Source organism: Geotrypetes seraphini, chromosome 1, assembly GCF_902459505.1.
Source record: "Geotrypetes seraphini chromosome 1, aGeoSer1.1, whole genome shotgun sequence".
NCBI classification, from domain to species: Eukaryota; Metazoa; Chordata; class Amphibia; order Gymnophiona; family Dermophiidae; genus Geotrypetes; species Geotrypetes seraphini.
Window position 1 is genome coordinate 431,697,635 of NC_047084.1, and position 27,121 is coordinate 431,724,755.

General features: G+C 45.2%; 1 protein-coding gene across 4 annotated transcripts in view; it reads right to left on the reverse strand.

Annotated features, from left to right (window-relative positions):
* CAAP1 (caspase activity and apoptosis inhibitor 1) overlaps positions 1-27,121 on the reverse strand; it is a 142,909-nt gene that overhangs the window by 91,378 nt on the left and 24,410 nt on the right. For all 4 annotated transcript variants that reach the window (XM_033919288.1, XM_033919314.1, XM_033919295.1 and 1 more), the window contains exon 3: positions 4,331-4,534. In XM_033919288.1, the coding sequence (XP_033775179.1) occupies positions 4,331-4,534 (204 nt within the window). The remainder of the gene's footprint in view (positions 1-4,330; positions 4,535-27,121) is intronic.

Below are 27,121 nucleotides of genomic sequence, written 5' to 3' on the forward strand. Positions count from 1 at the left end.
CTTGTCCATGGTCCTGCCCTCTCTGCCAGGAGGTACGATAGCATAGACCCTGTAAGGATGACTCCTCTTTAAGTAAGATTCCACAAGAAGGGACTGATGAGATAGTTGGGAGTTGTCAAAGTCCTTGCAATGTACAGTTCTATACCTCGATTCCAACTTGCCTGGAACAGCATAAGGAGTCTCCAGGTTTCGTTTGAAAGTTTCAGAAAGATGCCTGTTAAGATGGAGTTTGAGAGACTCCACAAGAGGCCGAGGCATACTCATTTCCTCTAAATACTCCTTAGATTACTTAGAACCAGCGTTCAATTTAAGATCCAGGTCCTCAGCCATTTGACGGAGGAAGAAGGAAAAGGACAATTGATTCGCAAGAGGATGGCCTCGAGAGGGACTCGATGACCTCGAGGCGCCTCAAGTGGAAAACGAAGGCGAAGCCTCCCTGGAGTATTGACAGCCCAGCGAATAAACAGACTAGGATGAGGCCCTGGGAGAAGCGGAGCCCTCAGGTTCTGCTATTGGTGTTCTGGATCGAGGAGATGGAGGCCTCGAAGAGCAGGAAGGCCTGGACAAGGAAGGCTTCTCTCTGGAGGAGGACCTGTGCCTCAATGAGTGCCTCGACTGGCGATGAGAGTACTGCCTGGAAGCAGGTCTCATGCGAGGTCGAGGAGACTTCGCCCTATGCCTCGAAACGAGCAATGCCTTATGTGAAGATATAGGGCTGGAAGCTGTAGATCGAAGTCCCATATACTCAATGGTTTGGATCGAGGAATCTCAAAGCACTCCCAAAGACTCGACTCCTTGTATGGAGTGTGAGGATTCCAGACAAGACATTCGCAAAGACTCAACTCCTTGCATAGAGCGTGAAGATTCCAAAGACTGGACTACTTGCATAGAGTGTGTAGATTCAGCTCAAGGCACAGGCAAAGACTCAACCTCTTGTGAGACTGCTGAGTGTCCAGGCTGGACTACAGGAAGCAGAGTCGAGGCAGAACTATAGTCAGTAACTGAACAAATTCCCGCTCTAAAATGAATGCTTCAACTTGGAGGAATGATGTTTGGGTAGCTTGAAGACCACCGCTGGAACTGTCTGCTGAGGTATCTGACCTGAGGGAAGCTCAGGAGGAGATTTGGCAGATTTATTCGAAGTCGAGGACGTTCCAAACAAGGAAAGTCTGATGAGAGTCGAGGTCGAAGTCATGGAAGCATGAGGACACCCTGTAGCAGGCCTGACTGAATCGTAGGTCGAGGTCGACGGTGTAGCAGGGGTTTCCATATCGAAAATCTTCTCCACTTGAACTTGACGACGTTTGAGGGCTCGAGGTTGAAGGGTAGCACAGCGAATGCACGACTCTGGGCAATGGTCAGGCCCCAGACACTGAAGGCACCAGTGGTGTGGGTCAGTGAGGGAGATCGCACGCTGGCACTAGCTACACTTCTTGAAGCCCGTGACCAGCAGGGGCATAGAAGGAAAGATAGCCACTGCAAAGTCAAAGCCCGCAGGCTGAGGGCGTGCAACAGGCCCCTCCAGTCACTTGATGAAAAAAATGTAACTTTTTTTTAAACAATAACTGAAAGAAAAGCACAGCGAAATGGTAATAAGTAAAATAAAACATGAGCCGCAAGTTCAGCGCAGAGCGTCAAAGACAGACTTCTCGGGTCCACGGAAAACTGAGAACTGAGGAGACGCGCCCTGTGCTGGGAGGGAAGGCACTCACGCGGTGCGGCAGACTTGAAACTTCTGAGTTTCTTCAAGCAAGTCTGCTTGCGAGGCTGTCCGCATCCGGGCTCCGTGGATGACGTCACCCACATGTGAGAATAGGCTACCTGCTTGTCCTGGGATAAGAGATACTGGAAGTGAGACGAAGAGAGGTACAGGTAGGGAGATTGATGCGATTAATGTTAAAATTTTAACTTGTGTCAATACTTTTAACACGTTAATCATTTTAAAAACGCGCTAAATGTGCAGTTCTACATTTATGTTCTTATGGTGGTCCTGATGCTGCGTTTGACTGCTGACATCTAGAGCTTGGCAAAACAGACTTGAGTGCCAATGAACATCCTCTAGGCAATCTATTGGCATAGGGAATCAGCATAACCCTTATCTGTCATGAGGTTAATGTTGCAGCAGATGTTAATCAAGTCATTTTATTCTATCGAGCTTCTCTTTGAACTCTGCTGATGCCATGGCTGAAGTAGCCACATCCTCCTATATCACCTGAGGTCTATCAGTGGCTTGAGCCTGGACCTTTTGAGTCCACTGCACCAAGTGGATCCTCTCAGCACTGCATTCCAGTGAAGATCAATAATGATGCTTCTTCACCCAGACATTGAAAAAGGCATGATTACTGGCTACTGGGCCAAGGGCGGCAGCATTTCAGAGATGGCAGAGTGAACTTTTCATGGGCTGCTATGATTAAAGTGTAATATGAGTGGATGAATGGAACCTTTTTGACAACCCAACATGGTAATTGTGGAGCAGCACAAGCCATTGATGCAAGAAGTGAACATTGGCTGTGCAGGTTGATGCAAGCCAATTGGCATGCTACCATGGAGCAACTCACCTTCCAAAGAACAGGGGCTTCCAGATGTTTGTCCAAAATGGCTGTGCAGTGGACCCTGTTGTTGCAAACGGGGCTCCGGAGCAGACAGCTAGTGACTGCACCCAGGCTCAAAAAGGCTTCATCAGAAAAAACGGCAGCAATTTGCACAGGAGTATCTTACACAGACTGGATACCTTCTCCGATGAGTAATGTTTTGAGCTCCATCGAACAGATGTATGTTGACATGTCAGGCGTGGAACCACCGAGAACAAAAACCCAGCAACCATTGTTGGACATATACAAGCTGGTGACAGTAGTATTATGGACTGAGGAATGTTTTCTTGGTATGGTCTGGATCTCTTGATATCTCTGGAAGGCACTCTCAACCAATATGGGTCTCTTTCCTTCCTTGCCAATCAAGTACACCCATACATGGCTGATTGGATCTTTCAACAGGACAATGCAACATGTTATACCATCAGAATTGTTTGCAAGTGATTCACAGAGTATGACCAAAACTTCCAGCTACTTCCCTAGCCTCCAAATTCCCCAGACCTTAACCCAATCATGAACATTTGAGACCACCTCGATCGACATGTTTGATGACTAGATTCACCACCACATACTTATCAGCAACTTTTGGACGCACTGCAGTTTGCATGGCTCCAGATATCTCTAGCAACCATTAAGCACCTTATTGAGTCACTCCCATGACGTCTGGCTGCCTTTCATGCTGCCAGAGGCGGCTATTCTGGATATTAGCAAATGGTCATAATAATGTGACTCAGCCATGTACAATTTTTGAGAAGAATTTCAAACATTCCTTTTCCAAAAATTTATTACATAACTTGTAATAGACTGCTGTTTGTTTGGATTATGTAATTCCTGATTTATGTTCCAGTTCTCCCATATTGTAATCCACTTAGATCTACAAAATGAAAGTGTACTATAAGTTCTGAATTATTATTATTCTCTCCCCAAAATTGAGTTATTCAATTTCATGTTGGCAATCTTTTTTTTTTTTTAAATTTATTTCAAGTTATTTGATATATTGTCTTTCAAGAACAATATCAAAGCAGCTTACAAGCAAATTTAAGTAACACATAAAAGGATTAATAACTACCAAAATCAGATAACACAACACTTAACAGGCACAACAATTAACCTTCCTTCAGATGTTTAAGGAGACAAAAAAGGGATTTAGTTACAGTTTGGGCATCTGCTCCTGTAAAGAAAGGCCCCAGCAGTTCTAAAAAGTGCAGGCAATACAGCAAGAGTCTCTCTGGTTCAGAAATCCATAACTAATGCCTAAAATTCTGGGTCAGACCAAAGGAGTATCAAATTCTACCTGAACCCATTCTGTCTCTACATAAAAAGCTTTCAAGTTTCTTATGGTTTGATATACCACTTTAATGCCAAAGCGGTTTACAATATAAAACAATTTTTTAAAACAAACAAAAAATAATTTAAAACAGGGAAAAGAACATATATATATGTGAATTTGAATTGTCACGACATGGCACAAGAGGAAAAAAGGGGAGGGTTTACAATTTATAAAATAAAAAAAAATTGAAAAGGTAATGGGAAGAACGATACGGAGAAGGGGAAGACTTAGGTAATCCGTTTAACTAAATCTCAAAAGCATCCTTAAAGAGAAAGGTTTCAAGGTTAGTTTTAAAATGATTAGAGTTAGTTTCCAGGCTTAACACTAAGCTTAACATATCTGGCCCAATGGGAAATGACTATCATTTTTAATAATTTTGCACACAAGGAATATGAATCATACATGGTACCTTCAAAACATCAGGCAGCATTTTCTGCAGTTTCTTTTCTCCTACAACACGGAAGCACTGTTGCAACATTTCCTTCTTGTCTGCTATGTAGAAACTGATGGGTTTCAATGGGACGCTCAGATCTAGGCCACCTTCTTCTATGTCACTGGGCTCATCCACCTCTGCTTCTTGTTCTGTAAGTGGTGTAGATGGACATTTCTCTTCCTAAAATATATTGACGAAAGTAAAAATAAGAGAAGCACATAAAATGGTAAAGACTATTTTTACTGTGAAACATTTGAGAAACTCTTTTAGAAAATTACCTCAGGATGACAATCATAGAACAAAGCTGAATCTGTAACTATTGCAAGCAACACATGAACAGATTCAACAGAGCAACAATTGAGAAAGGAGTCTCAAAACCAGGAAAAGAACAAGCAGCATTATCTGCACCTCCACCTACCCCTTGGAAGGCAAAAGACAATTTTACATTAGAATGACCATATAGCAAAATTGTCTATGTTAGTGTCCATCTCTCTCTATATGTTCTTTAAATAAATCCATCTCTCTCCATAAGTTCTTTAAATAAATAAAAATAAATAAATAATCTCAAAAGCCTTCTTCCCTTTGAATATAGGCTCAAAAGGGACATTATATCTGACTAAATTAAAGGGTTTTTTTAGGGTCTTGAACTTTAACAAAGTCCAGGGAAAATTAAAATGTTTACATTTAAAATTAAGGTTTTTCTGTGCATATTCATTTTTCTGGCAGAGATAAAAGCTTTGTTTTCTTGCCTAGCCCCACAGAAGGACACTTGCATAGGCTATGAGGAGGTGTTTTTATGCAATACAAATATGTTTAAGCAATATGTCATAAATTATAACTCTGCCTTGATTAGCTGACAAAGCTGCCAATTCAGACCAATACAAAACATACGACTGATCCAAAGATTTTACTTCAACTTTATCATCTTTTTTTCCATCAACTCAGTTCTCGCAACCAAAATAATATCTTAAATTTAACTGGGTTTCCATACCCCTTATTTGTTATGAACAGGGATTTAAATTATGTTCAAGGTACGCTCTCTCTCTCTCTTCTTTTTCATGGAGTGGTAGGAATAATATTCAGAACAGGATTTTCCACTAAGTTCTGAAATCTGACTCTCACTTTTCATTGAAAGACAGCATGGGGGTTAGCAGCATGATGTGCATAATCTAGAGTTGTCCAGGAAGGGATGCTTGACCTATGACCTGACCAGTCAGTTTTACTGTCCCTTTCAGTTTATCTTTGTGAATTGGAGTCATTTGGTTTACCTAAATGAGAGGGTTGTTCTGGCCACCACTGCTGATCCAGAAAAGCTAATGAGGTATCTTGACATCAGCAAAGGGGAGGGCAGCGATGCCAGATCACAGGAGGGGGAAGGGAAGGAGAGAAAGATGGAGAGCAGGATGGAAAGGAAGAAGGGGAGAGAGATATGCCAGACTGTGAGGAGAGGAGAGAGAAGGGAAGGGAAGGAGGGAGATGGACCATGGGAAGGGGAAGGAGGAGGAAAGGAAGGAGAAAGAGATACCAGGGAAGGGAAGGTAGAGAGAGATGCCAGATCATAGTAGGGGGGGAGGAAGAAAGAGATGCCAGACTGCGAGAAAGAGAGAGATACCAGACCAGAGGAGAAAGGGAAAGGAAGGAGAGAGATGTCTGACCACTGGAAGGAGGAGAGAGATATGCCAGACCACAGTAGGAGGAAAGGGAAGAAGGGGAGAGATGCTAGAGAGAAAGAGAGTGAGATGCCAGACCACAGTAGGAGGGAAGGGAAGAAAGAGATATGCCAGACTGCAGGAAGAAGAGAGTGATACCGGATCACAGGAAAGAGGGGAAGGGAAGGAGATGTCAGACCATGAGAAGGTGGAGGGGGTGGGAAGGAAGGAGAAAGATGCCAGACCATAGTAAGGGGGGGGGGGAGTAAAGGAAGGAGGGTATAGAGATGCCAGACTGTGGGAAGAAGAAAGATTCCAGACCATAGAAAGAGGGAAGACAGAGATTTCAGAGCACAGGAGAGTGAGATAGAGGAGAGATGGAATAAATGCTGTTTAGGATTGATGGGAATAGGGGAGAAAGAGGGAAAGATGGTGCACATGGATGGAGGGGAAGGGCAGAGAGAGGGAAGAGATATACTGCTGGCGGAAATCTGAACAACTGTGTAATGCATAATTTACACAGAATTCTCTATCCATGCAGAATTCTGCACCAACCTTCTGTTTTTACCCTATTCCCATCCCCTCTGTGGGTCTGGCCTCTCTCCTTACAACTGACCCCCTTGCTGTGAGATCCAACATATCTACAGCCTCCCAAAGAAGTAACAGTGCAGCAGCCGGTCAGCAGAGGCAGCACCGTGAATAAGCAATTTGCGGCCAGCCCCATTGGAGCCTTCCCTCTGCTGTATCGCTTTCTGTAAATGGATGATGGCAGAGGGAAGGCTCCAGTAGGGCTGTCTGCGAGCAGCCTGTTCACTGCCTCTGCCGGCTGGCTGCCACCGCAACTGCTGCTCTGGGAAGCCCACAGGTTATGTTGGATTTTATGGAGGGGGGGCAGTTCCGCGCGGAGGAGTGGGAATGGATGCTATTTCACAATTTTTGGGGAGGGTGATAAGGAGGGAACATGGATGCTAGGCCAGTTTTACACATGTGCTTTTGTTTTCTCTTTTCAATTGTTTTTGTTAAAGGAGTCTTGCGAATCACAGATCACGTTGATGATGATGTCATGACGCCTAGTTTGAAAACTGGGCGCATCTTTTGGATCAGTGGCCATGTTTATTTTGTCAAACCGAGATCCCAGTTGTGTGGAAACTTTTTGTGAGCATGAATATGTGAGAAAGATGAAGATTTTTGTATTTTCCCCCTGAAGTCTCTTGTCACAGAGATAAGTGTTATTTTCACACTATTTGAAAATCTGAATTGAACATTTATTCATTCACTCAGCTGTAGTCATCTTTACTCAAATTTTTTGCAGTGGAATCTGGAGTATCGTTCTGCTTGAAAGCATATTTTTGGATATAAAAAAGTCATATGGATGTATGAGAGACTAAAAACTATATTTATGTGAGGAGTTTTTTTTTTTACAGATGATACAGACTGCTTAGGGTACTGTTTGTCCCGGAGGTCTGTGTATGATGCCTGTTTTTCTCCACTTTTTTGTATTTATGATTTCAATTTGTGTGGTTTGGGGCTGAATGAGTAAAACACTCTGCAAAACTTATTAACAGTGTGATTTAAACTTTTTTCCCCCCGTTATACAGGAGCCATCAAAAATATGCATCTTGTGAAGGACTTTTCAACAGTACACATGACAAGTAGTAAATTCTACTGTGTCCCTGCAAACCTTGGAACTGACTTGTTTGCAACTGGTCATAAATTACATTTTTAAGATTAAACAAATATTACATACTAGCAATAATGGCAGTGTACACAAAGCACAGTTACTTACCGTAACAGGTGTTATCCAGGGACAGCAGGCATATATTCTCACTGATGGGTGACGTCACCACGGAGCCCTCTGTACGGACCACTTTAAGAACTTAGAAAGTTCTTGATGCCCACACCGCGCATGCGCGAGTGCCTTCCCGCCCAGAGGCACGCGGTCCGTCAGTTAAGTTAAGCCAGCTAAGAAGCCAACCCGGGGAGGTGGGAGGGTTGTGAGAATATATGCCTGGATATGGATAACATCTGTTACGGTAAGTAACTGTGCTTTATCCCAGGACAAGCAGGCCTATATTCTCACTGATGGGTGACCAACAAGCTAATAGAAAGGGATGGTGGGAAAGTTGGCCATTAGGAAAATAAATTTTGTAACACAGATTGGCCGAAATGCCCATCTCATCTGGAGAAAGACTCCAGACAGTAGTGAGAAGTGAAGGTATGAACTGAGGACCAGGTGGCAGCTTTGCAGATCTCCTCAATTGGAGTAGACCTGAGGAAAGCAACAGAAGCTGCCTTAGCTCGAACTTTATGGGCTGTGGCACGGCTCTCCAGCACCAGTCCAGTCTGAGCATAACAGAACGAAATGCAGGCGGCTAGCCAGTTGGAAATCATTCTTTTGGAAACAGGATGACCCAACTTATTTGGATCAAATGAGAGAAAAAGTTGAGGAGAGGTTCGGTGCGGCTTTGTACGATCCAGGTAGTAAGCCAAAGCTCGTTTACAGTCTAAAGTATGCAAAGCTTGTTCCTCAGGAAGAGAATGAGGTTTTGGAAAAAACACAGGGAGAACAATAGACTGATTGAGGTGAAAGTCAGAGATAGCTTTAGGCAGAAACTTTGGATGAATACGGAGAACCATCTTATCATGATGAAAAACTGTAAAAGGTGGATCTGCTACCAGCGCATGCAACTCACTGACCCTCCTGGCAGAGGTGAGAGCAATAAGGAAAACCACTTTCCAGGTAAGAAACTTGAGATGAGCCGTGGCCATTGGTTCAAACGGAGGCTTCATCAAACTGGAAAGAACCACATTAAGGTCCCAGACTACAGGCGGAGGCTTGAGAGGTGGTTTCACATTGAAAAGCCCCTTCATGAATCTGGATACCAGAGGATGAGCAGTAAGGGGTTTGCCCTGCACTGGTTCATGAAAAGCAGTAATAGCACTAAGATGGACTCTGATAGATGTAGACTGAAGACCAGAGTCCGACAGAGAAAGGAGATAATCCAGTACTAATTCCACTGCCAAGGAAGTTGGATCATGATGATGAAGTAAACACCAGGAAGAAAACCGAGTCCACTTCTGTTGATAACATTGCTGTGTGGCCAGTCTCCTGGAAGCATCAATAATCCGACGAACAGGCTGAGAGAGAAACCAAGCTGTCAGGTGTAGAGATTGAAGGTTGGGATGTAGAAGGGATTACTGATTCTGAGTAAGCAGAGTAGGAAACACTGGAAGTAGTATGGGTTCCCTGGAACTGAGTTGTAGAAGGAGAAAAAACCAATGTTGTCTGGGCCACCGAGGAGCAATGAGAATCATGGTGGCTGACACTCTTTTGAGTTTGAACAGAGTTCTCAACATGAGAGGAAGAGGAGGGAAGGCATATAGAAACCGTCCAATCCAGTAGAAAGGCATCCACCGCCAGACAGAGAGGAAAGTCTGGAGCAAAACTGGGGCAACTGATATTGTGAGGAGCTGCAAACAAGTCCACCTGCGGGGTGCCCCATTGAGCAAATTCTGACTGGAGAGTTACAGCGTCGAGAGTCCATTCGTAAGGTTGAAGAATTCTGCTGAGGTTGTCTGCTAGAGAATTCTTCTCGCCTTGAATGTATACAGCTTTCAGGAACAGATGGCGAGCTGTCGCCCAGGACCAAATCTTTTGAGCCTCCTGACACAACAGGAGAGAACCCGTGCCTCCCTGCTTGTTGATGTAGTACATTGCTACTTGATTGTCTGTGCAAAGGAGGAGGACTTGAGGATAGAGGAGATGTTGAAATGCCTTGAGGGCATAAAACATCGCTCTTAGTTCCAGAAAATTGATGTGAAATTTTTTCTCGTTGACAGTCCAAAAACCCTGAGTCTGTAGATCATCCATATGCGCCCCCGAGGCATAAGGTGATGTGTCTGTGGTAATGATCTTGTGATGAGGAGGCAAGTGAAAAAGGAGATCTCTGGAAAGACTGGAGGAGGTCATCCACCAATGCAGAGACTGCAGAAGAGACAATGTAATGGATATGTGCTTCGAGAGATGATCTCTGGCTTGAGACCACTGGGATGCTAGAGTCCATTGAGGAGTACGCAGATGAAGTCTTGCCAGAGGTGTGATCTGGACCGTGGAAGCCATATGACCCAGAAGAACCATCATGTGTCTGACAGAGATGGTCTGAAGAGGAAGCAACTGCTGACAGAGAAGGATGAGAGTTTGAAGTCGATCTGGTGGAAGAAACGCCCTCATCAGAGTAGTGTCCAGAATTGCTCCAATGAATTGGAAACGCTGCGTTGGAATGAGATTTGATTTGGGAAAGTTGACTTCGAATCCCAGAAGCTGAAGAAGGGAGATGGTTTGAGATGTTGCATGAACCATTCTCTGAGAATCTCCTTGATCAACCAGTCGTCCAGATAAGGAAAGACCTGGAGACCGTGTAAACGTAGACAGGTGGCCACCACAATGAGGCATTTTGTGAATACGCGGGGAGAAGATGCCAACCCGAAGGGAAGAACTTTGTACTGGATGAATTTGAAACCGAAGGTACTTCCGAGAGGCTGGATGCATGGGTAAATGCATGTAGGCTTCTTTGAGATCTAGGGAGCATAGCCAATCATTGCGATTGAGATGAGGATACAGGAGAGCTAATGACAACATCCTGAATTTTTCTCTGACCAAGAAGTTGTTGAGAGCTCTGAGATCCAAGATGGGTCTGAGTCTTTCCGTCTTCTTGGGAACCAAGAAGTAACGGGAATAAAACCCTTTCCCCTTTTGATCGAGAGGAACTTCTTTAATGGCATTTAGCTGAAGAAGAGATTGTACTTCCTGAGGAAGAACGGAGGACTGTGCAGGGTCCAAATCAGACTCTTTTGGAGGGCAGTCTGGAGGAAGAGTCTGAAAATGAAGAGTGTTATCCTGACGAACGATGGTGAGGATCCAATGATCCGAAGTAATGAGCACCCAACGGTTGATGAACCACTGAAGACGACCCCCTATGGGCTGAGGCAATGGATGAGAAATGTGGAGATTGGCTATGCTCTGAAAAACAGATCAAAAGGGCTGCTGAGATTTAGGTTGTGCAGCCAGTTGTTTCTGCTGTTGCTGACGAGGTTGCTGTTGTTAAGGCTGTTGTAGTCTCCGAGGTTGAGACTGAGGTTGTTGTAGGAGTCTAGCAGCAAACCCACATTGGTAAGTAGATTGTGGCCTGTAAGGACGAGAGGGTGGAGACTTTTTCTTGTTCTTAATTAAAGTATCCCACCTGGTTTCATGAGCTGAGAGCTTCTGAGTCGTAGTGTCTAAAGACTCACCAAAAAGTTCATTGCCCAAACGATCTTGATGATTGACATCCAGCTCAGAAACTCGAAGCCAAGCCAAATGTCTCATAGCAATGGACATGGCAGTAGCACGAGAAGTGAGCTCAAAGGTATCATAAATGAAGCGAACCAAAAACTTCCTCAATTTCAACAAAGAAGCAATATGCTGCTGAAAAAGAGGAAGCTTCCGGTCAGGTAAATATTTCTGGAAAGCAGATACCTGTTGAATTAAATGCTTGAGGTAAAAAGAAAAATGGAAAGCATAATTTCCTGACCGATTGGCAAGTGTAGAATTCTGGAACAAACGCTTACCAAAACGATCCATAGTTTTACCCTCTCTGCCAGGAGGAACAGAAGCATAAATACTAGCACCTGCAGATTTTTTAAGTGTAGACTCAACTAAAAGTGACTCATGAGGGAGTTGAGACTTATCAAACCCAGGAAGAGCCACTATCCTGTAAAGAGAATCCAATTTACGAGGAGCTCCTGGAACAGTTAAAGGAGTTTCTAAATTTTTATAATAAGTTTCCCTAAGAATATCATGAAGAGGAAGCTTAAGAAACTCTTTAGGGGGTTGGTCAAAATCTAATGCGTCCAAGAAAGCTTTAGACTTTTTAGAATCAGATTGAAGAGGAATAGAAAGTATCTCTGACATTTCCCTCAAAAATTTGGAAAAAGAGGTCTGTTCATGTTTTGAAACAGAGTCTCTAGTGAAACCATCATCATCGGAGGAAGCCTCATCGGCTGTCAGAATAGGTTCTTCAGAGTCTTCCCAAAGATTCGAATCTTTCATCAGTGGAGCATGGGAAATGGGTGTCGAAGAGTCGATATGCTTACTCTTCCGGATAGACTTGCCTGATTTGATCGATATCGTCTCAGGTGATAAGACAGAATGATGTCGAGCCGAATCCGACATTGCACTGAAGACAAAACCATTGGCACCGATGAAGCTTTCTTAGATGGCGTCGGTGCATGAAAAACTGGCTCTGCCAAAGTGGATGTCCGCATCGAGGGTGCAGACCTGGTTGATGTCGCCAAAGTCGATGCCGAAATCATGGACTCAGACCGAACCGGAGGAGGAGCCGGTGTCGCCATGACTGGAAGCAACAATTGCAATTGCTCCATAATTGCTCTCACAATTGCTCTTTTACAACTGTAGCAATTGTATCCTCGAGAGACTGCACCGGTACCGCTTGCTTTTCACTGGTGCCGCTCTGCACTCCGGAGATGAGGAGGCCAATGACGAGGCACTCACCTCTATCGGAGCCGAGCGTTTTTTGGGACGCCTCGAGGTCGGCAGGACTTGACTCACTGCAGCAGTGACCTGAAAGGGAAAGAGAAGGCTTCTTAGCCGGCTTACTCACTGACACCGATGGAGAATCTTGCGATGTCGAATGATGAGAAGACGACTTCAGCGTCGACTCCGACACCGGGACCGATGCCGAATCCCCTTCCATTGCGGATCTGAACTATTTCTGAGTGTTCTTTTCTGAAGAGTAGAACACCGTGTGCAGGATTCAGTCCAATGGTCTGGCCCGAGACACTGAAGACACCAGCGATGCGGGTCCATGAATGAAATCGGGCCAGCACACCGTTCACACTTTTTAAAACCGGTAGACAGTCGTGACATCAAGGGAAAAACAGCCTCAGCCAAATCGAAGGTCGAGGCTTGAGGCTGAGAAGAGGCTCCGCTGGGCCGAGTTCGCAAAAACGAAAAAGATAAAAAAAAATTTTGTTACTTAAATAAGAAGAAAAAGAAAAAAAGAATCAAATCCTAAGGGAAAATAAGAAAAAAGAAGTACCGAGCGAGCAAGAAGGCAGTAAAAAAGACGCAAGTCGAAATAGAGCAACTGACTAGCTCCGCGGAAACGAAAAAACTGATGGACTGCGTGCCTCCGTCGGGCGGGAAGGCACTCGCGCATGCGCGGTGCGGGCATCAAGAACTTTCTAAGTTCTTAAAGTGGTCCGTACTGAGGGCTCCGTGGTGATGTCACCCATCAGTAAGAATATAGGCCTGCTTGTCTTGGGATAATATATGAACCAATCCGATATCAGTTATAATATCACTTGTTACCTCTTACTCATCCAAGATAATATAACTTATTAACTAACGGATAACCACTGATTTGGCTTCTCTGTCTACAGAGATGCACTAATCCTGTTTTATTTCAGCAGTTATTAACATCAGCTGTTCATTGTTAAACAGTGCCACCTGCTGAATTATTCCATCATAGCTCTGCTGCTCAAACCATACAAAAGAAACAGGACAGGATAAAATACAGGGGTTAGTTACCCTCAGAGACAGAAGTAGCTTTCTCCATCCTGAATTTAATCCCCCAGACAAATTGCCCTTCCACATGACTCAGAGGAAGATTCTCAAAACTAAAATGTGCCTTTAACGTGCTCGCTAAACCGGTTCCAGCCGTTTTAGCATGCATGTATTTTAGTGGTGATTATTAAAACAGCTTACCGTGATCTTTTCCAAGTTTTCTAGCAGTCTCTGATACTGCAATGCAAACGTAGTACAACGAGGTCATTAATATTAGAGCAGTCTGAGCAATTCTCTATTATTGCCGAGTGATTCCCTAACCTCGTTGTGCCACACAAAATTTGCTCAAAGGTCTGAGCTGTTGTAGCCTTACTTTCTGATTAGTGCCTGAGTGCCGAATGGTTCAGGCACTGACAGGAAAGTAAGGTTTGTCAGTTCAGAACCCCAAACACAAATTAAAATAAAAAAATAAACCTTAAATCGAAGATTGGCAGGAGAGATGCCCACTCTCTCCTGCCACACTCGCACAATCCCCCAGACAACTCCCCTTGTGCCCCCGATGACCTCCCAACCCCTCTCTACTTTATTAATAAAGTCCGGCCAGTGGGACACCTACCATCCAGCTGGCCGGCCCACATTTCACATAATGGTGGGCCTTCTCCTTCCTGGTGCAACCCAGGATGCACCAGGAAGGGGCCTAAAGGATTCCCGGCCAATCAGAGCCTTAGGCCCATACCTGGATGAAACGGGAAGGAGCCTAAGGCTCTGATTGGCCCAGGTTGCTTAAGGCCCCTCCCATCTCTTCCATTGCGGGGGGGGGGGGGGGGGGGGGGGGGGGGGGGTGGTAGAGTGGGGGATTGTGCAAGCATGGCAGGAGAGAGTAGGCATCTCTCCCACTGCCAGGGGTGGATGTGTGGAGGTTGTGCGAGCATGGCAGGAGAGAATGGGCATCTCTCCTACCGATCTTCGATTTGGGTTGGGTTTAAAAAAAATATATATGCGGGTGTATTCTGCACCTGTGCTGATTGCTACCACCAGCGACTCATCTCAAGTAAATTTAGTGAGCCTACGCTCCACGAACCTTATTTGCATACGCTGTTTTTGGAGAATGACTCGCATTTTTAAAATCATTACAAGAATGGCTTCAATAGCGGCTTGTCAGTTTTTACTACGAAGCTTTGAGAATCTTCCCCTAAATGTCATCTTCAGGAAGGAATTAAACTAAAGCACAGTGAACTGCAGTAAGCAAGACAGTCGAATGGAGAAGCTCAAAACTAGGGTACAAATACCATTAAAAAAGCTTTTAAAAAGCCAGCTATACATAAGTGAGTTGTCTATATAGGCAGCATAGGCAATTTTACATAACAGCGTGTTATCCAGGGAGAGCAGGCAGCTATTCTCACAGATGAGTGACATCATCCACGGAGCCCGGTACAGACAGTGCAAAAGTGTACTGTCACTTTAACTTCTTTAGAAATCACGTGACCCCCCCATACCGCACATGTGCGAGTGCCTTCCAGCCTGACATCGGCTCGTGGGACCATCAGTTCAGTTAAAAAAAAAAAGAAAGAAAAAAGAAAAAAAGCTAAGCAGCCAACTAGGGGAGGCAGGAGGGTTGTGAGAATATCTGCCTGCTGCCCTGGATAACACCTGTTACAGGTAAGTAACTGTGCTTTATCCTAGGACAAACAGGTAGCATATTCTCACAGATGGGACTTCCCAGCTACTTCAAAAGGGATGGATGGAAGTTGGCACTTATGTAGAGAAAACATTTTGTAGAACAGCTTGGCCGAACCAACTGTCCTGTCTGGAATGAGACTCCAGGCAGTAATGGGATGTGAAAGTATGTACAGGCAGTCCCCATTTTACGAACATCTGACTTACGTCGGACTCGTACTTATGAACGGGGATCCTGCTCTACCTTAGGTGTCCCAACGCACCCCTCTCCCTCCCCCTCCCTCCCGAGTTCCAACACACCCCTCTCTCTCCCTCCCTCCATTCTGTGCCCCAAGTATGTGCCTCCCTGCAGCGGGTGTTTACCTTCTGGCCGGCTCTATCCTCCTTTCAGCCGCAGTCATTTCTCTGCACAAAGCCACGGGCAGTGGCTCCTACACACATCTTGCGGCTGAATCGGAAGCCTTCTCTCTGACATGGGAGGAGCTTCCTCCGACGTCAAAGGGAAGACTTCCAGCTCAGCCGCGGGATGCGCGTAGGAGCCACTGCCAGCAGCTTTGTGCAGAGAAACAACTGCAGCTGGAAGGAGGGAGCCGGACAGAAGGTAAACATCTGGCGTAGGGAGGCAAGTACAGTAAAACCTTGGATTGCAAGTAAATTGGTATGCAAGTGTTTTGCAAGACAAGCAAAACATTTTATTACATTTTAACTTGATATAAATGCAAGGTTTTGCAATACAAGTACATATAGTATACAACCATCACATCATAATAATAATAGCAGTTTATATACCGCAGGACCGTGAAGTTCTATGCGGTTTACAATGATTAAAAATGCAACAAATTGTTACAAAAACTGGTGTCTAACAGCTCCAGAGATCAGTTATTGTGGGAAAGATTGTGCATCATCACAGCTGAGCCAATGGTTCTTCTCTCTCTCTCTCTGACACTGCAGGAGTTTTTGGGTTGTGGAGTTTCCATTATTTCTTATGGGGAAATTTGCTTTGATATACAGTATTAGTGTTTTGGATTACAAGCATGTTTTCGGAACAAATTATGCTCACAAACCAAGGTTTTACTGTACTTGGGGCACAGAATGGAGGGAGAGAGGGGGCACATTGGGACACAGGAAGGAGAAAGGCACATTGGAGAATGGTAGGGAGGGAGCACAAACTTCAAACAAAGGATAGAAGGAAGGAAGGAGGGTCACCAGTTTTTGTAACAATTTGTTGCATTTTTAATCATTGTAAACTGCATAGAACTTCACGGTCCTGCGGTAAATAAACTGCTATTATTATTATGATGTGATGGTTGTATACTGTATGAACTTGGGATACAGAATGGATGGAGGGAGGAGAGCATGAGCCATAGGATGGAAGAATGGAGGGAGGGGAGCATGAGCAATAGGATGGAAGAATGGAGGGAGTGAGGGATAGAGATGATGAGGCAGAGGAAGAATACAAAGGGTGTCTAAGAGAGAGGGAAAGGGAGATGGTGCACCTGGGGAGATGAAGAAAGAGGAGAATTATTGGGCATAGGGAGTTGAGAGAGAATTATTGGACATGGTTTTGGGAGAGGAGTGAGGTAGAGATGAATGGGGAAGAGAGAGATGAGAGGGAGTAATGTTGGATGTGGTGGTGGAGAGGGAAAAGTGAGATGGATGGAAAGGGATGCAAGAGGGACTTCAAGTTGGTGGAGAAGGTGGGAAGAATACTAGGATCTGAATTACATACAAATTCAACTTAAGAACGGTTTAGAAAACAGAACCCGTTCTTAACCCAGGGACTGCCTGTATTAAAGACCAGGTGGCAGCCTTACGGATGTCCTCAATAGGAGTGGAACAGAGAAAAGCAACTGAGGCTCCCATTGCTTTAACCTTGTGTGCTGTGACATGACCTTCCAAAGGTAGCCGAGCCCAAGCATAGCAGGAGGAGATGCAGTCTGCTAATCATGTAGAAATATTTCTCTTGTAAACCGGAGTTTCCAGTCTGTTAGGCTCAAATGAGAGGAATAGCTGAGTAGAGGTTCTATGAGATTTTGTTCAATCCAGGTAAAAAGCCAAAGCATGTTTACAGTCCAACGTATGAAGTGCAGCTTCACCTGGATGGGAATGTGGTTGTGGAAATCAGACAGGCAGAACTATAGACTGGTTGAGGTGAAATTTCAAAATGACTTTTGGTAGGAATTTGGACCACTCTGTCTTGGCAGAAGGTTGTATAAGGCGGATCTGAAACCAGTGCTTGAAGTTCACAGATGCATCGAGCTGAAGTGATGCTGATGGCGTTAATTGTATTATGCAGGATATAAGGGGGTGGGGACATCATAACTAATATGTATTAGACACCCCTTATCTGGGAACCTGAAAAGACACTAATACATATGTATTTAAAGATGGAGCTGAATGATAGAAATGCTTTAGAGATTTGGACAGCACGCAGAGTACATATTTTTTCTGTTACCAGTGGTTTAATGTCTGGAACACAAGAAGCTAAAGTCATAACATAACTTATAAATAACAGAAAGCATAGGCTGGAGGTCACTTTAACCTAAAATATTTTCACCTAATCAGAACTAACATATTTGTCACTTGTAAAGTTAGGGGAAGTCGTGTGATTGTAATCGTGTGACTGTAACCATGTGATTGTAGCCTACAGAAGTACATTGACTAGCAAATGTTAAAGTTTTTGTTAACTAGATATTTGCAGTAGAATATAACATGTCAACAAGGTCAGCATAAAACAAAAAGCATTATAGTCATTATAGTTGCTAAGGAAAATTACTAATGAAGTATGATTAACCAGGAACAATGTGACTTGAACAGAACCAATAGAATATTGTACCTACCCAAAGAAATGGATAAAATAGCCCTAACCCCTATACCGAAAACAGCCCAAGAAGACCTCTCCATAGCATCTAACTACAGACCGATTGCTGGCATTCCGATCCTCACTAAAATCCTTGAGTCTCAGGGGCCAAGACACGAGACATCATTGATAGGATCGAGAGGATCCTGGACGGAGCAGAGACAGAGGAGACTGCGGTGCTAATCCACGTCGGAACGAATGATGTGAGCCGGAGGAACTTCAGCATGGCCACACTGACTGACCAGTTCAGGGTCCTGGGACGAAAGCTGAAGCGGAGTACCCGGAGGATAGCATTCTCAGAGATCCTGCCTGTACCGAGAGCAGATGCAAAGAGGCAGGCAGACCTCCAGGCTGTGAATGCATGGTTGAGGAGATGGTGCCAGGAGGAGGGCTTCCACTTTGTGAGGAACTGGACGTCCTTCTGGGGAAAGAGCAAGCTCTACCGGCGGGACGGCCTGCACCTGAGCACAGCGGGAACTAGACTACTGGCAGCCAATGTGAGGAAGGAGATCGAGAGGGCTTTAAACTGAGGAGAGGGGGAAAGCCGACAGCTGATCTGATGTTGACGCTTCGGACAACAGTATCCAGAACAGATGCTGAACGGGCTGACTGCAAGGAGGAAGTAGAGGGACCGGTGGATCTTATGATCAGACAGCGAGGGAAACATCAGGTAAAGGGAGCTTGCTGGGAGGAGACTAAGGGGCATGGAGACACAGGGGGACTGGGTGGCACGAGGGCGAAAGCTGAGGGCAATATAGGGGTGCCACAAGGCGAGGGGGATCAAACAGAGGCTCAAGGGATGATAGCCCAGGAGGGGGCCGGTAGGGCTAGAAAACCCAGAAGAAAAACGGGGAAGTGGGGTTGCGGGAATGTGGGGAAGCCGAAAGCTACGAGGGTAAAGGCTGAGGGCAAAGCAGAAGCACAGGGAACAGGAGAACTGCCCGGAATTCAAGGGGAGGCGGCCCAGGTAAATGCAGAGGTGGAGGAAAAATGACGGGACCTGCGGTGCTTATACGCAAATGCAAGAAGCCTCATGGCCAAGAAGGGTGAACTAGAAGTCGTGGCCAAGGGGGAGGACCTGGATATAATTGGAATTACAGAAACCTGGTGGACAGAGGAGAATCAATGGGATGTGGCGCTGCCGGGGTACAAGCTCTACAGGAGGGACAGGACCCACAAGAAGGGGGGAGGCATAGCACTATATATAAAGGGCTCTATCTACTCGGTCGGGATGGATATGGCAACGAAGGCAGAGGGACTGGAATCGCTATGGGTCAAATTGCCGGGAAACAAGGGTGCAGGCATAAAACTGGGGCTGTACTATCGCCCACCTGGTATGCCGGAAGGAGTCGGACACGACTTGGAAGCTGAACTGAGACAGGAATGCAGGACTGGAAGTGTAACAGTGATGGGGGACTTCAACTACCCGGGGATAGACTGGAGTACGGGTCACTCCAACTGCACTAGGGAAACAGGATTTGTAGAAGCTGTGAGGGACTGCTTCATGGAGCAACTAGTCATGGAACCAATGCGAGGGGGTGCTACTCTTGACCTCATCCTAAACGGATTAGGGGGGCCTGCAAGAGGGGTAGAATTGGGAGGACCACTAGGCAACAGTGACCACAACGCGATCAGATTCACATTAGAAAGGGGGACACCCATAGTAAGGAGGACCGCAACAATTGCGCTCAACTTCAGGAAAGGGAACTATGTTGCTATGAGGGAAATGGTGGGGAGGAAGCTCAGAAACATCTTTAAGATGGAGACTGTAGGAAGCGCCTGGACCCTATTCAGGGACACCCTGCAGGAAGCACAAAGAATGTACGTCCCCAGTTTCAGGAAAGGCTGCAAGAACAAGCGGTCAAAGGACCCGGTTTGGATGTCAACTGAAACAAAGAGGGCAATAAATGACAAAAAAGTATCCTTCCGGAGATGGAAAAAGGACCCAACGGAGGAAAATCACCAGACGCACAGGAAATGCCAAAAGGAATGCCACCGAGAGATTAGAAAAGTAAAAGGGAGATACGAAGAGGGGCTGGCCAGGGAGGCGAAAAACTTCAAAGTATTCTTCAGTTACGTAAAGGGGAAGCGACCAGTGAGAGAGGAGGTGGGGCCGTTGGACGATGGGGATAGGAAGGGAGTGATAAAGGAGGATAAAGAGGTAGCTGAGAGGTTGAACACGTTCTTCTCGTCGGTCTTCACGAGAGAAGACACATCTAATATACCGGACTCAGAGGAGCTCATGAGTGGGGAACAGGCCGAAAAATTGGAGCACATAGAGGTAAGTAAGGAGGATGTCCTCAAACAGATAGACAGGTTAAAATGCGGCAAATCACCGGGCCCGGACGGGATCCACCCAAGGGTTCTGAAGGAACTAAGACAAGAAATAGCGGGCACAAACCAGCATGTTTGCAACCTATCCTTGAAAACTGGAGAGGTACCAGAGGACTGGAAATTGGCGAATATCACACCTATCTTCAAGAAGGGATCAAGGGGTGACCCCGGGAACTACAGGCCGGTGAGCCTGACTTCAATTATAGGGAAGATGGTGGAAGCTATGATCAAGGACGGCATTTGCGAGCACATCGAGAGAAATGGCCTACTGAGAACAAGCCAGCACGGATTCTGTAAGGGAAGGTCGTGCTTAACGAACCTTCTGTACTTCTTTGAGGGAATAAGCAGTCGGGTGGACAATGGGGAACCCATAGACATCATTTACCTCGATTTTCAAAAGGCTTTCGACAAGGTGCCACATGAAAGGCTGCTTAGGAAGCTGTGGAACCACGGGGTGGGAGGGGATGTGCACACATGGATCAAGCACTGGTTGTCGGGTAGACTGCAGAGGGTCGGAGTAAAGGGACAATATTCTGACTGGCGGGGAGTCACAAGCGGTGTGCCACAGGGATCGGTGCTGGGGCCGTTACTCTTCAACATATTTATCAATGACCTGGAAAAGGAGGCAAAGTGCGCGGTTTTAAAATTTGCAGACGATACCAAACTGTGCGGCAGAGTTAGGTCCAGGGAGGAGTGTGAGGACCTGCAAAGGGACCTGGACAAGCTGGAAGACTGGGCAAACAAATGGCAAATGCGCTTTAACGTGGAAAAATGCAAGGTCATGCATATAGGGAAAAAGAACCCGTTGTTCAACTACAAATTGGGGGGGGGCATTGTTGGGAGACAGCAGACTTGAGAGAGACTTGGGTGTGCTGGTGGATGCATCACTGAAGCCATCTGCACAGTGCACAGCAGCCTCGAAAAAAGCCAACAGGATGCTGGGCATCATAAAGAGGGGCATAACAACCAGGACGCGGAAGTCATCATGCCATTGTATAGAGCTATGGTGCGTCCACATCTGGAATACTGCATTCAGTATTGGTCGCCGTACCTCAAGAAGGACATGGCGGTACTTGAGAGAGTCCAAAGGAGAGCAACGAAACTGGTAAGAGGGCTGGAACACTGCCCATACGCCGAGAGGTTGGATAGGCTGGGGCTCTTCTCTCTGGAAAAAAGGAGGCTCAGGGGAGATATGATAGAGACCTTCAAGATCATGAGGGGCATAGAGAGGGTGGATAGAGACAGATTCTACAGACTGAAGAGGACAACAGGTACGAGGGGGCATTCAGAGAAACTGAAGGGAGATAGTTCAAAACAAATGTAAGGAAGTTTTTTTTTTCACCCAAAGGGTCGTGGACACTTGGAATGCGCTACCGGAGGAAGTGATCAGGCAGAGTACGGTACAGGGATTCAAACAGGGATTGGACGGATTCCTGAGGGATAAAGGGATCGTGGGATACTGAGAGAGGTATCCAGGTAAAAAGTATAGAAACCCAACCAGGTCGTGCATGTGCAAGACCGGTGGGTTAGGACTTCGATGGGAAGATAGGACTTAAATGGGAAACCAAGGTGGCAAGGGGGCCCCTTCTGGTGATTCAGACAGGTCGTGACCTGTTTGGGCCGCCGCGGGAGCAGACTGCTGGGCAGGATGGACCTATGGACTGACCCGGCGGAGGCGCTGCTTATGTTCTTATGTCAGCAAGCAGCTAGCCTCATACATAGAGCAACACTCCTGCTTTCATACATCCCAATATGGTTTCTGAAACAGCACAGCACCGAGCTCCTCCTCATCACTTTAATCACTAAAATCAAACAGTTGCTAAGCTCAGGTCATCAGGCCATATTGCTCCAATTTGATATCTCTGCAGCCTTCGACTCAGTGGACCACCAATTACTACTAACCAAACTCTCGGAAATTGGAATAACAGGAACTGTACTGAAATGGTTCGCAGACTTCCTACAAAATCACAAATACATGATCAAAAGGTAAGAAACATACTCCAACCCTTGGAAGGCATTCTGTGGTGTCCCACAAGGCTCCCCATTATTCCCAATCCTATTTAATTTATTCATAAGCTCACTGGGCCACATCAAAATGGAAGATAAATCTATACTATCGTATGCTGACGACATCCTCCTCCTTATCTCCATAACCAATAACCATCCCAATATTGCTGAAAAAATCTCAAACAATATAGATAAAATTCAAACCTGGGCAACGAACAAGTTGAAACTGAACGCCACTAAGACCAAAGCCATTGGTTTCCGCACTGCACAACAGAATGTCATACCTAACCTCACTCTTTCATCAGGCATCACTCTCATAATGGAAAAATCCACCAAGGTATTAGGCTGCATCTTAGACGACAGTCTCATAATGGAACTACAAATATCTAACCTTCGGAAAAAGACCATCTACACTATGCGTCAACTATGACTCACAAGACCATACTTCCATCCATACCACTTTGCTCTGATCGTTCAGATGATGGTCCTACCTCAACTGGACTATTGCAATTCTAGCCTATCTTGGCATCAACATCGCTCTTATCCACAAACTACAACTCATCCAGAACATAGCTGTTAGACTAATCTACAAATTAAAGAAATTTGACTCAATTATAACCTTCATCAGGCAACTACATTGGCTCCCAATATCATCCCGAATAATCTTCAAATCATCATGCATCCTACACCAGATCCTAGACAGAAACTCAGCAGCCCCCCTCATCCAATTATTCTCTAATTTTCTACTCTATGCTAACCCATCTGGGTGTAAAAATCTGGAATGACCTACCAGAAGCTATCAGGAAAGAGACAAACTACACTAAATTCAGAAAAAACCTGAAGACTCAGTTTTTTGATAATTAACTATCTCAGTTTCTGTATAGCATCCCTTACATCTAAGTCCCTCCATGTCCTCTTCCCCTCCTTCTTTTCCCCTTTGTCTTGAGCCTGTATAGGTATGAGCGACTCACAAATGGAAGATTAGATTAGGTTAGATTAGATTAGTATACAATTTGTAATTGGATCCTAGTGAATAGTTGTAATCTAATTGGAAGATGTACCAACAATGTATGTTTAATAATGAATTAATTGATGATATCACGATCCCCAAAAAATTGCCAGTCACTTGTATTTGGGTGAGACTTTCTAGATGCTGTCCTACCAGTTTAATGGGTTGTTAGAAACACTCCCAAGGCCTTGAATGTTTAAACTATACTTTTGTGTCTGGTAGTTTGGGGCTTTTTTTCCTTGGTTTCTTCTGGAGATAGAGATAAGAACTGAGGGGTATGTATCAGGGTTGTGGAGTCGGAGATGGAGTCAGAGTTGAGGAGTCGGAGACAATTTTGGGTACCTGGAGTCAGAGTCGTGGGTACAGAAACTGAGGAGTCGGAGGATTTATCTACCGACTCCACAGCCCTGGTATGTATCCTGTTCATGTAGTTATTTAGACCAAACAATTTGAATCAAGAAAACCACTTTCCATGTGAGATATTTGAGGGATGAAGCAGTCAATGGCTCAAACAGTGGCTTCATGAGAGTGGAAAGTACAAAACTGAGATTCCAAGAAACCAGACGAGCTGTGATTGGGGGTTTTATATACATCATTTATTTATTTATTTAATTTGATTTCCATCCCGTCCTCCTGGGAACACAGAACAGGTTACAAGCTAACATTCACAGTATGTTACATTGGACAGTACATTTGGCAATACAATACAATATACTACAATACAATACATTAACATCATGACAAGGCTGGACAGTACAGTAACTTAAGGACAGCTTGAGTGGGGACATTCATAGAAAATTCCTGGCGACGTAATACAGTAGATTGGACCAGAGGGTCACCAACTAGTGATGAGAGAGAGTTTAGAGGGGACTGTTTGTGGCTGGACCTTTAGTTGAAGAGAAAGGTGTGTAGCCAGAGGATTTTCGCGAAGAGGAATGTGAAGTAGTGAAGTAGTCATTAGACCCAAGTTGAAGAGATGTAAAAGGCACTCCAAAACTGATGACAAGGGACATTTATCTGGAAGCAAGTCATGTTGATCATACCATACGGTGAGGAGTCCACTTAAAGTGATAGCAACATTGCTTGGATAGTTTTTTAGCAGAGTCTATAATGGATCCATCTATCCGCTTCAGTATCAGCTATTTGGTGGGAGAGAGATAACAGGCTGTTAGAACCAACACTGAGTTGAAGTAGACGAGGGAACCAGGGCTGTCTTGGCCATCCCGGAGCAATGAGAATCATCATAGCTGGCTCCCGTTTGTTTGAATAGAAGTTTCCCTATTAAGGGTATTGGAGGTAAAGCATAGAGAAATCGGTCTGTCCAATCTATCAGGAAGGCATCGGATTCCAGACAATGCGGTAAGTGTAGTCTGGAGCAAAACTGTGAAAGTTTGTGACTGAAGGGAGATGCAAGCAGATCTATCTGAGGGGTTCCCCATGTTGAGAAGATTTGTACCGTCTTCATGTTCAAGGATCACTTGTGAGGTTGGAGGTATCTGCTTAGCTTGTCTGCCAGACTCAACTAAGAGGAAATGATGTTGTAGTTCAGGTTTATCAAACTCTGGACATGCCTGGACCCTATAAAGGGAGCCAATTTTCCCAGGCGCCTCCTAATTTTTAAATAAGGTATCTTTCATAAGATGATGAAATAGAGACCTCAAGCCGTTATTAGGGATTTGTTCAAAATCCAAGGCATCAAACCATTCATATGATAAAGGGGATGGAACTCCTGGAGGAAAAAAGTCAATAGTCTGCTACTGAGACAAACATGGGGGAAGTCAATGCTTGCCCTGGGACCGGTAGCATGGAATATTGCAACTATTCGGGTTTTGATAGGTATTTGTGACCTGGATTGGCCACTGTGGAAACAGGATACTGGGCTAGATGGTCCACTGATCTAACCCAGTATGGCTATTCTTATGTTAATGGACTATGGGTACATAGAGAGTTTGATTTTATGGTTATGGGTTTAATCTTTTGTTGTTATATGTGTGTATGGGGGGGAGGATAATTGCCATTATATGTGGTACCGAAGGCTAGGATGGGACCCTAGACTATGCAACTATAAAATATTTAATGACTCTTTTAGATATTAGGATAACATGATGTCATTAAAAATTATCTCACGGAATATTGGAGGAATATCTTCCCCTATTAAACATAAGAAAATCTTACAGACTGTACTCAGGAAAAATGCCTTGGTAGCCATGCTTCAGTAGACTTATTTGAGCTCTGAGGAGAACAAGCAATTGAAAACTTGGAGGGTTGGAGACTACACTAAGACTTCTGTAGTGGGTAGAAAGGCTGAGGTCATTATATTGTTTCACAAAAGCCTGGGGGGTAGAACAGAAATCTGTAATTGGATCCAGAAGGACACTACCTAATAGCACAGGTAGTCCTCGATAGGGTACATAAGAACATAAGAACATAAGAAGTTGCCTCCACTGGGTCAGACCGAGGTCCATCTCGCCCAGCGGTCCGCTCCCGCGGCGGCCCATCAGGTCTGCGACCTGTGAAGTGGTTTCTGACCACTTTTATAACCTACCTCAAGTTCTATCTGTACCCCTCTATCCCTTTATCCTCCAGGAACCTATCCAAACCCTTCTTGAACCCCTGTACAGAGTTTTGGCCTATCACTTCCTCCGGAAGCGCGTTCCATGTGTCCACCACCCTCTGCGTAAAAAAGAATTTTCTAGCATTTGTTCTAAACCTGTCCCCTTTCAATTTCTCCGAGTGACCCCTAGTGCTTGTGGCTCCCCTCAGTTTGAAGAATCTGTCCTTATTTACTCTCTCTATGCCCTTAAGGATTTTGAAGGTTTCTATCATGTCCCCTCTAAGTCTCCTCTTCTCCAGGGAGAACAGCCCCAGCATTTTTAACCTGTCAGCGTATGAAAAATTTTCCATACCATTTATTAGTTTAGTCGCCCTCCTCTGCACTCCCTCGAGTACCGCCATGTCCTTCTTGAGGTACGGTGACCAGTATTGAACACAGTACTCCAGGTGCGGGCGCACCATTGCGCGATACAGCGGCATGATGACTTCCTTCGTCCTGGTTGTAATACCTTTTTTGATGATGCCCAGCATTCTGTTTGCTTTCTTTGAGGCTGTCGCACATTGCGCCGATGGTTTCAGTGATGTGTCGACCATCACCCCCAGGTCCCTTTCAAGGTTACTCACCCCTAGCAGTGTTCCCCCCATTTTGTAGCTGAACATCGGGTTCTTTTTCCCTACATGCATGACCTTGCATTTTTCTACGTTAAAACTCATTTGCCACTTTTTTGCCCAGTCTTCCAGTTTCGTTAGGTCCCTTTGCAGGTCTTCACAGTCTTCCGTGTTTCTAACCCTGCTGCAGAGTTTGGTGTCGTCAGCAAATTTGATAACCTCACATTTTGTCCCTGCCTCCAGATCGTTAATAAATATATTGAACAGTAGAGGTCCCAGCACTGACCCCTGAGGAACTCCGCTCGTGACCCATTGCCAGTCTGAGTATTGGCCTTTTACTCCAACCCTCTGCTTCCTGCCCGCCAACCAGTGTTTGATCCATCGGTAGATATCCCCTTGTACCCCGTGGTACCACAGCTTTTTAAGTAGCCGTTCGTGAGGTACCTTGTCGAAGGCTTTTTGGAAGTCAAGGTAAATGATGTCTATGGATTCCCCCTTATCCATC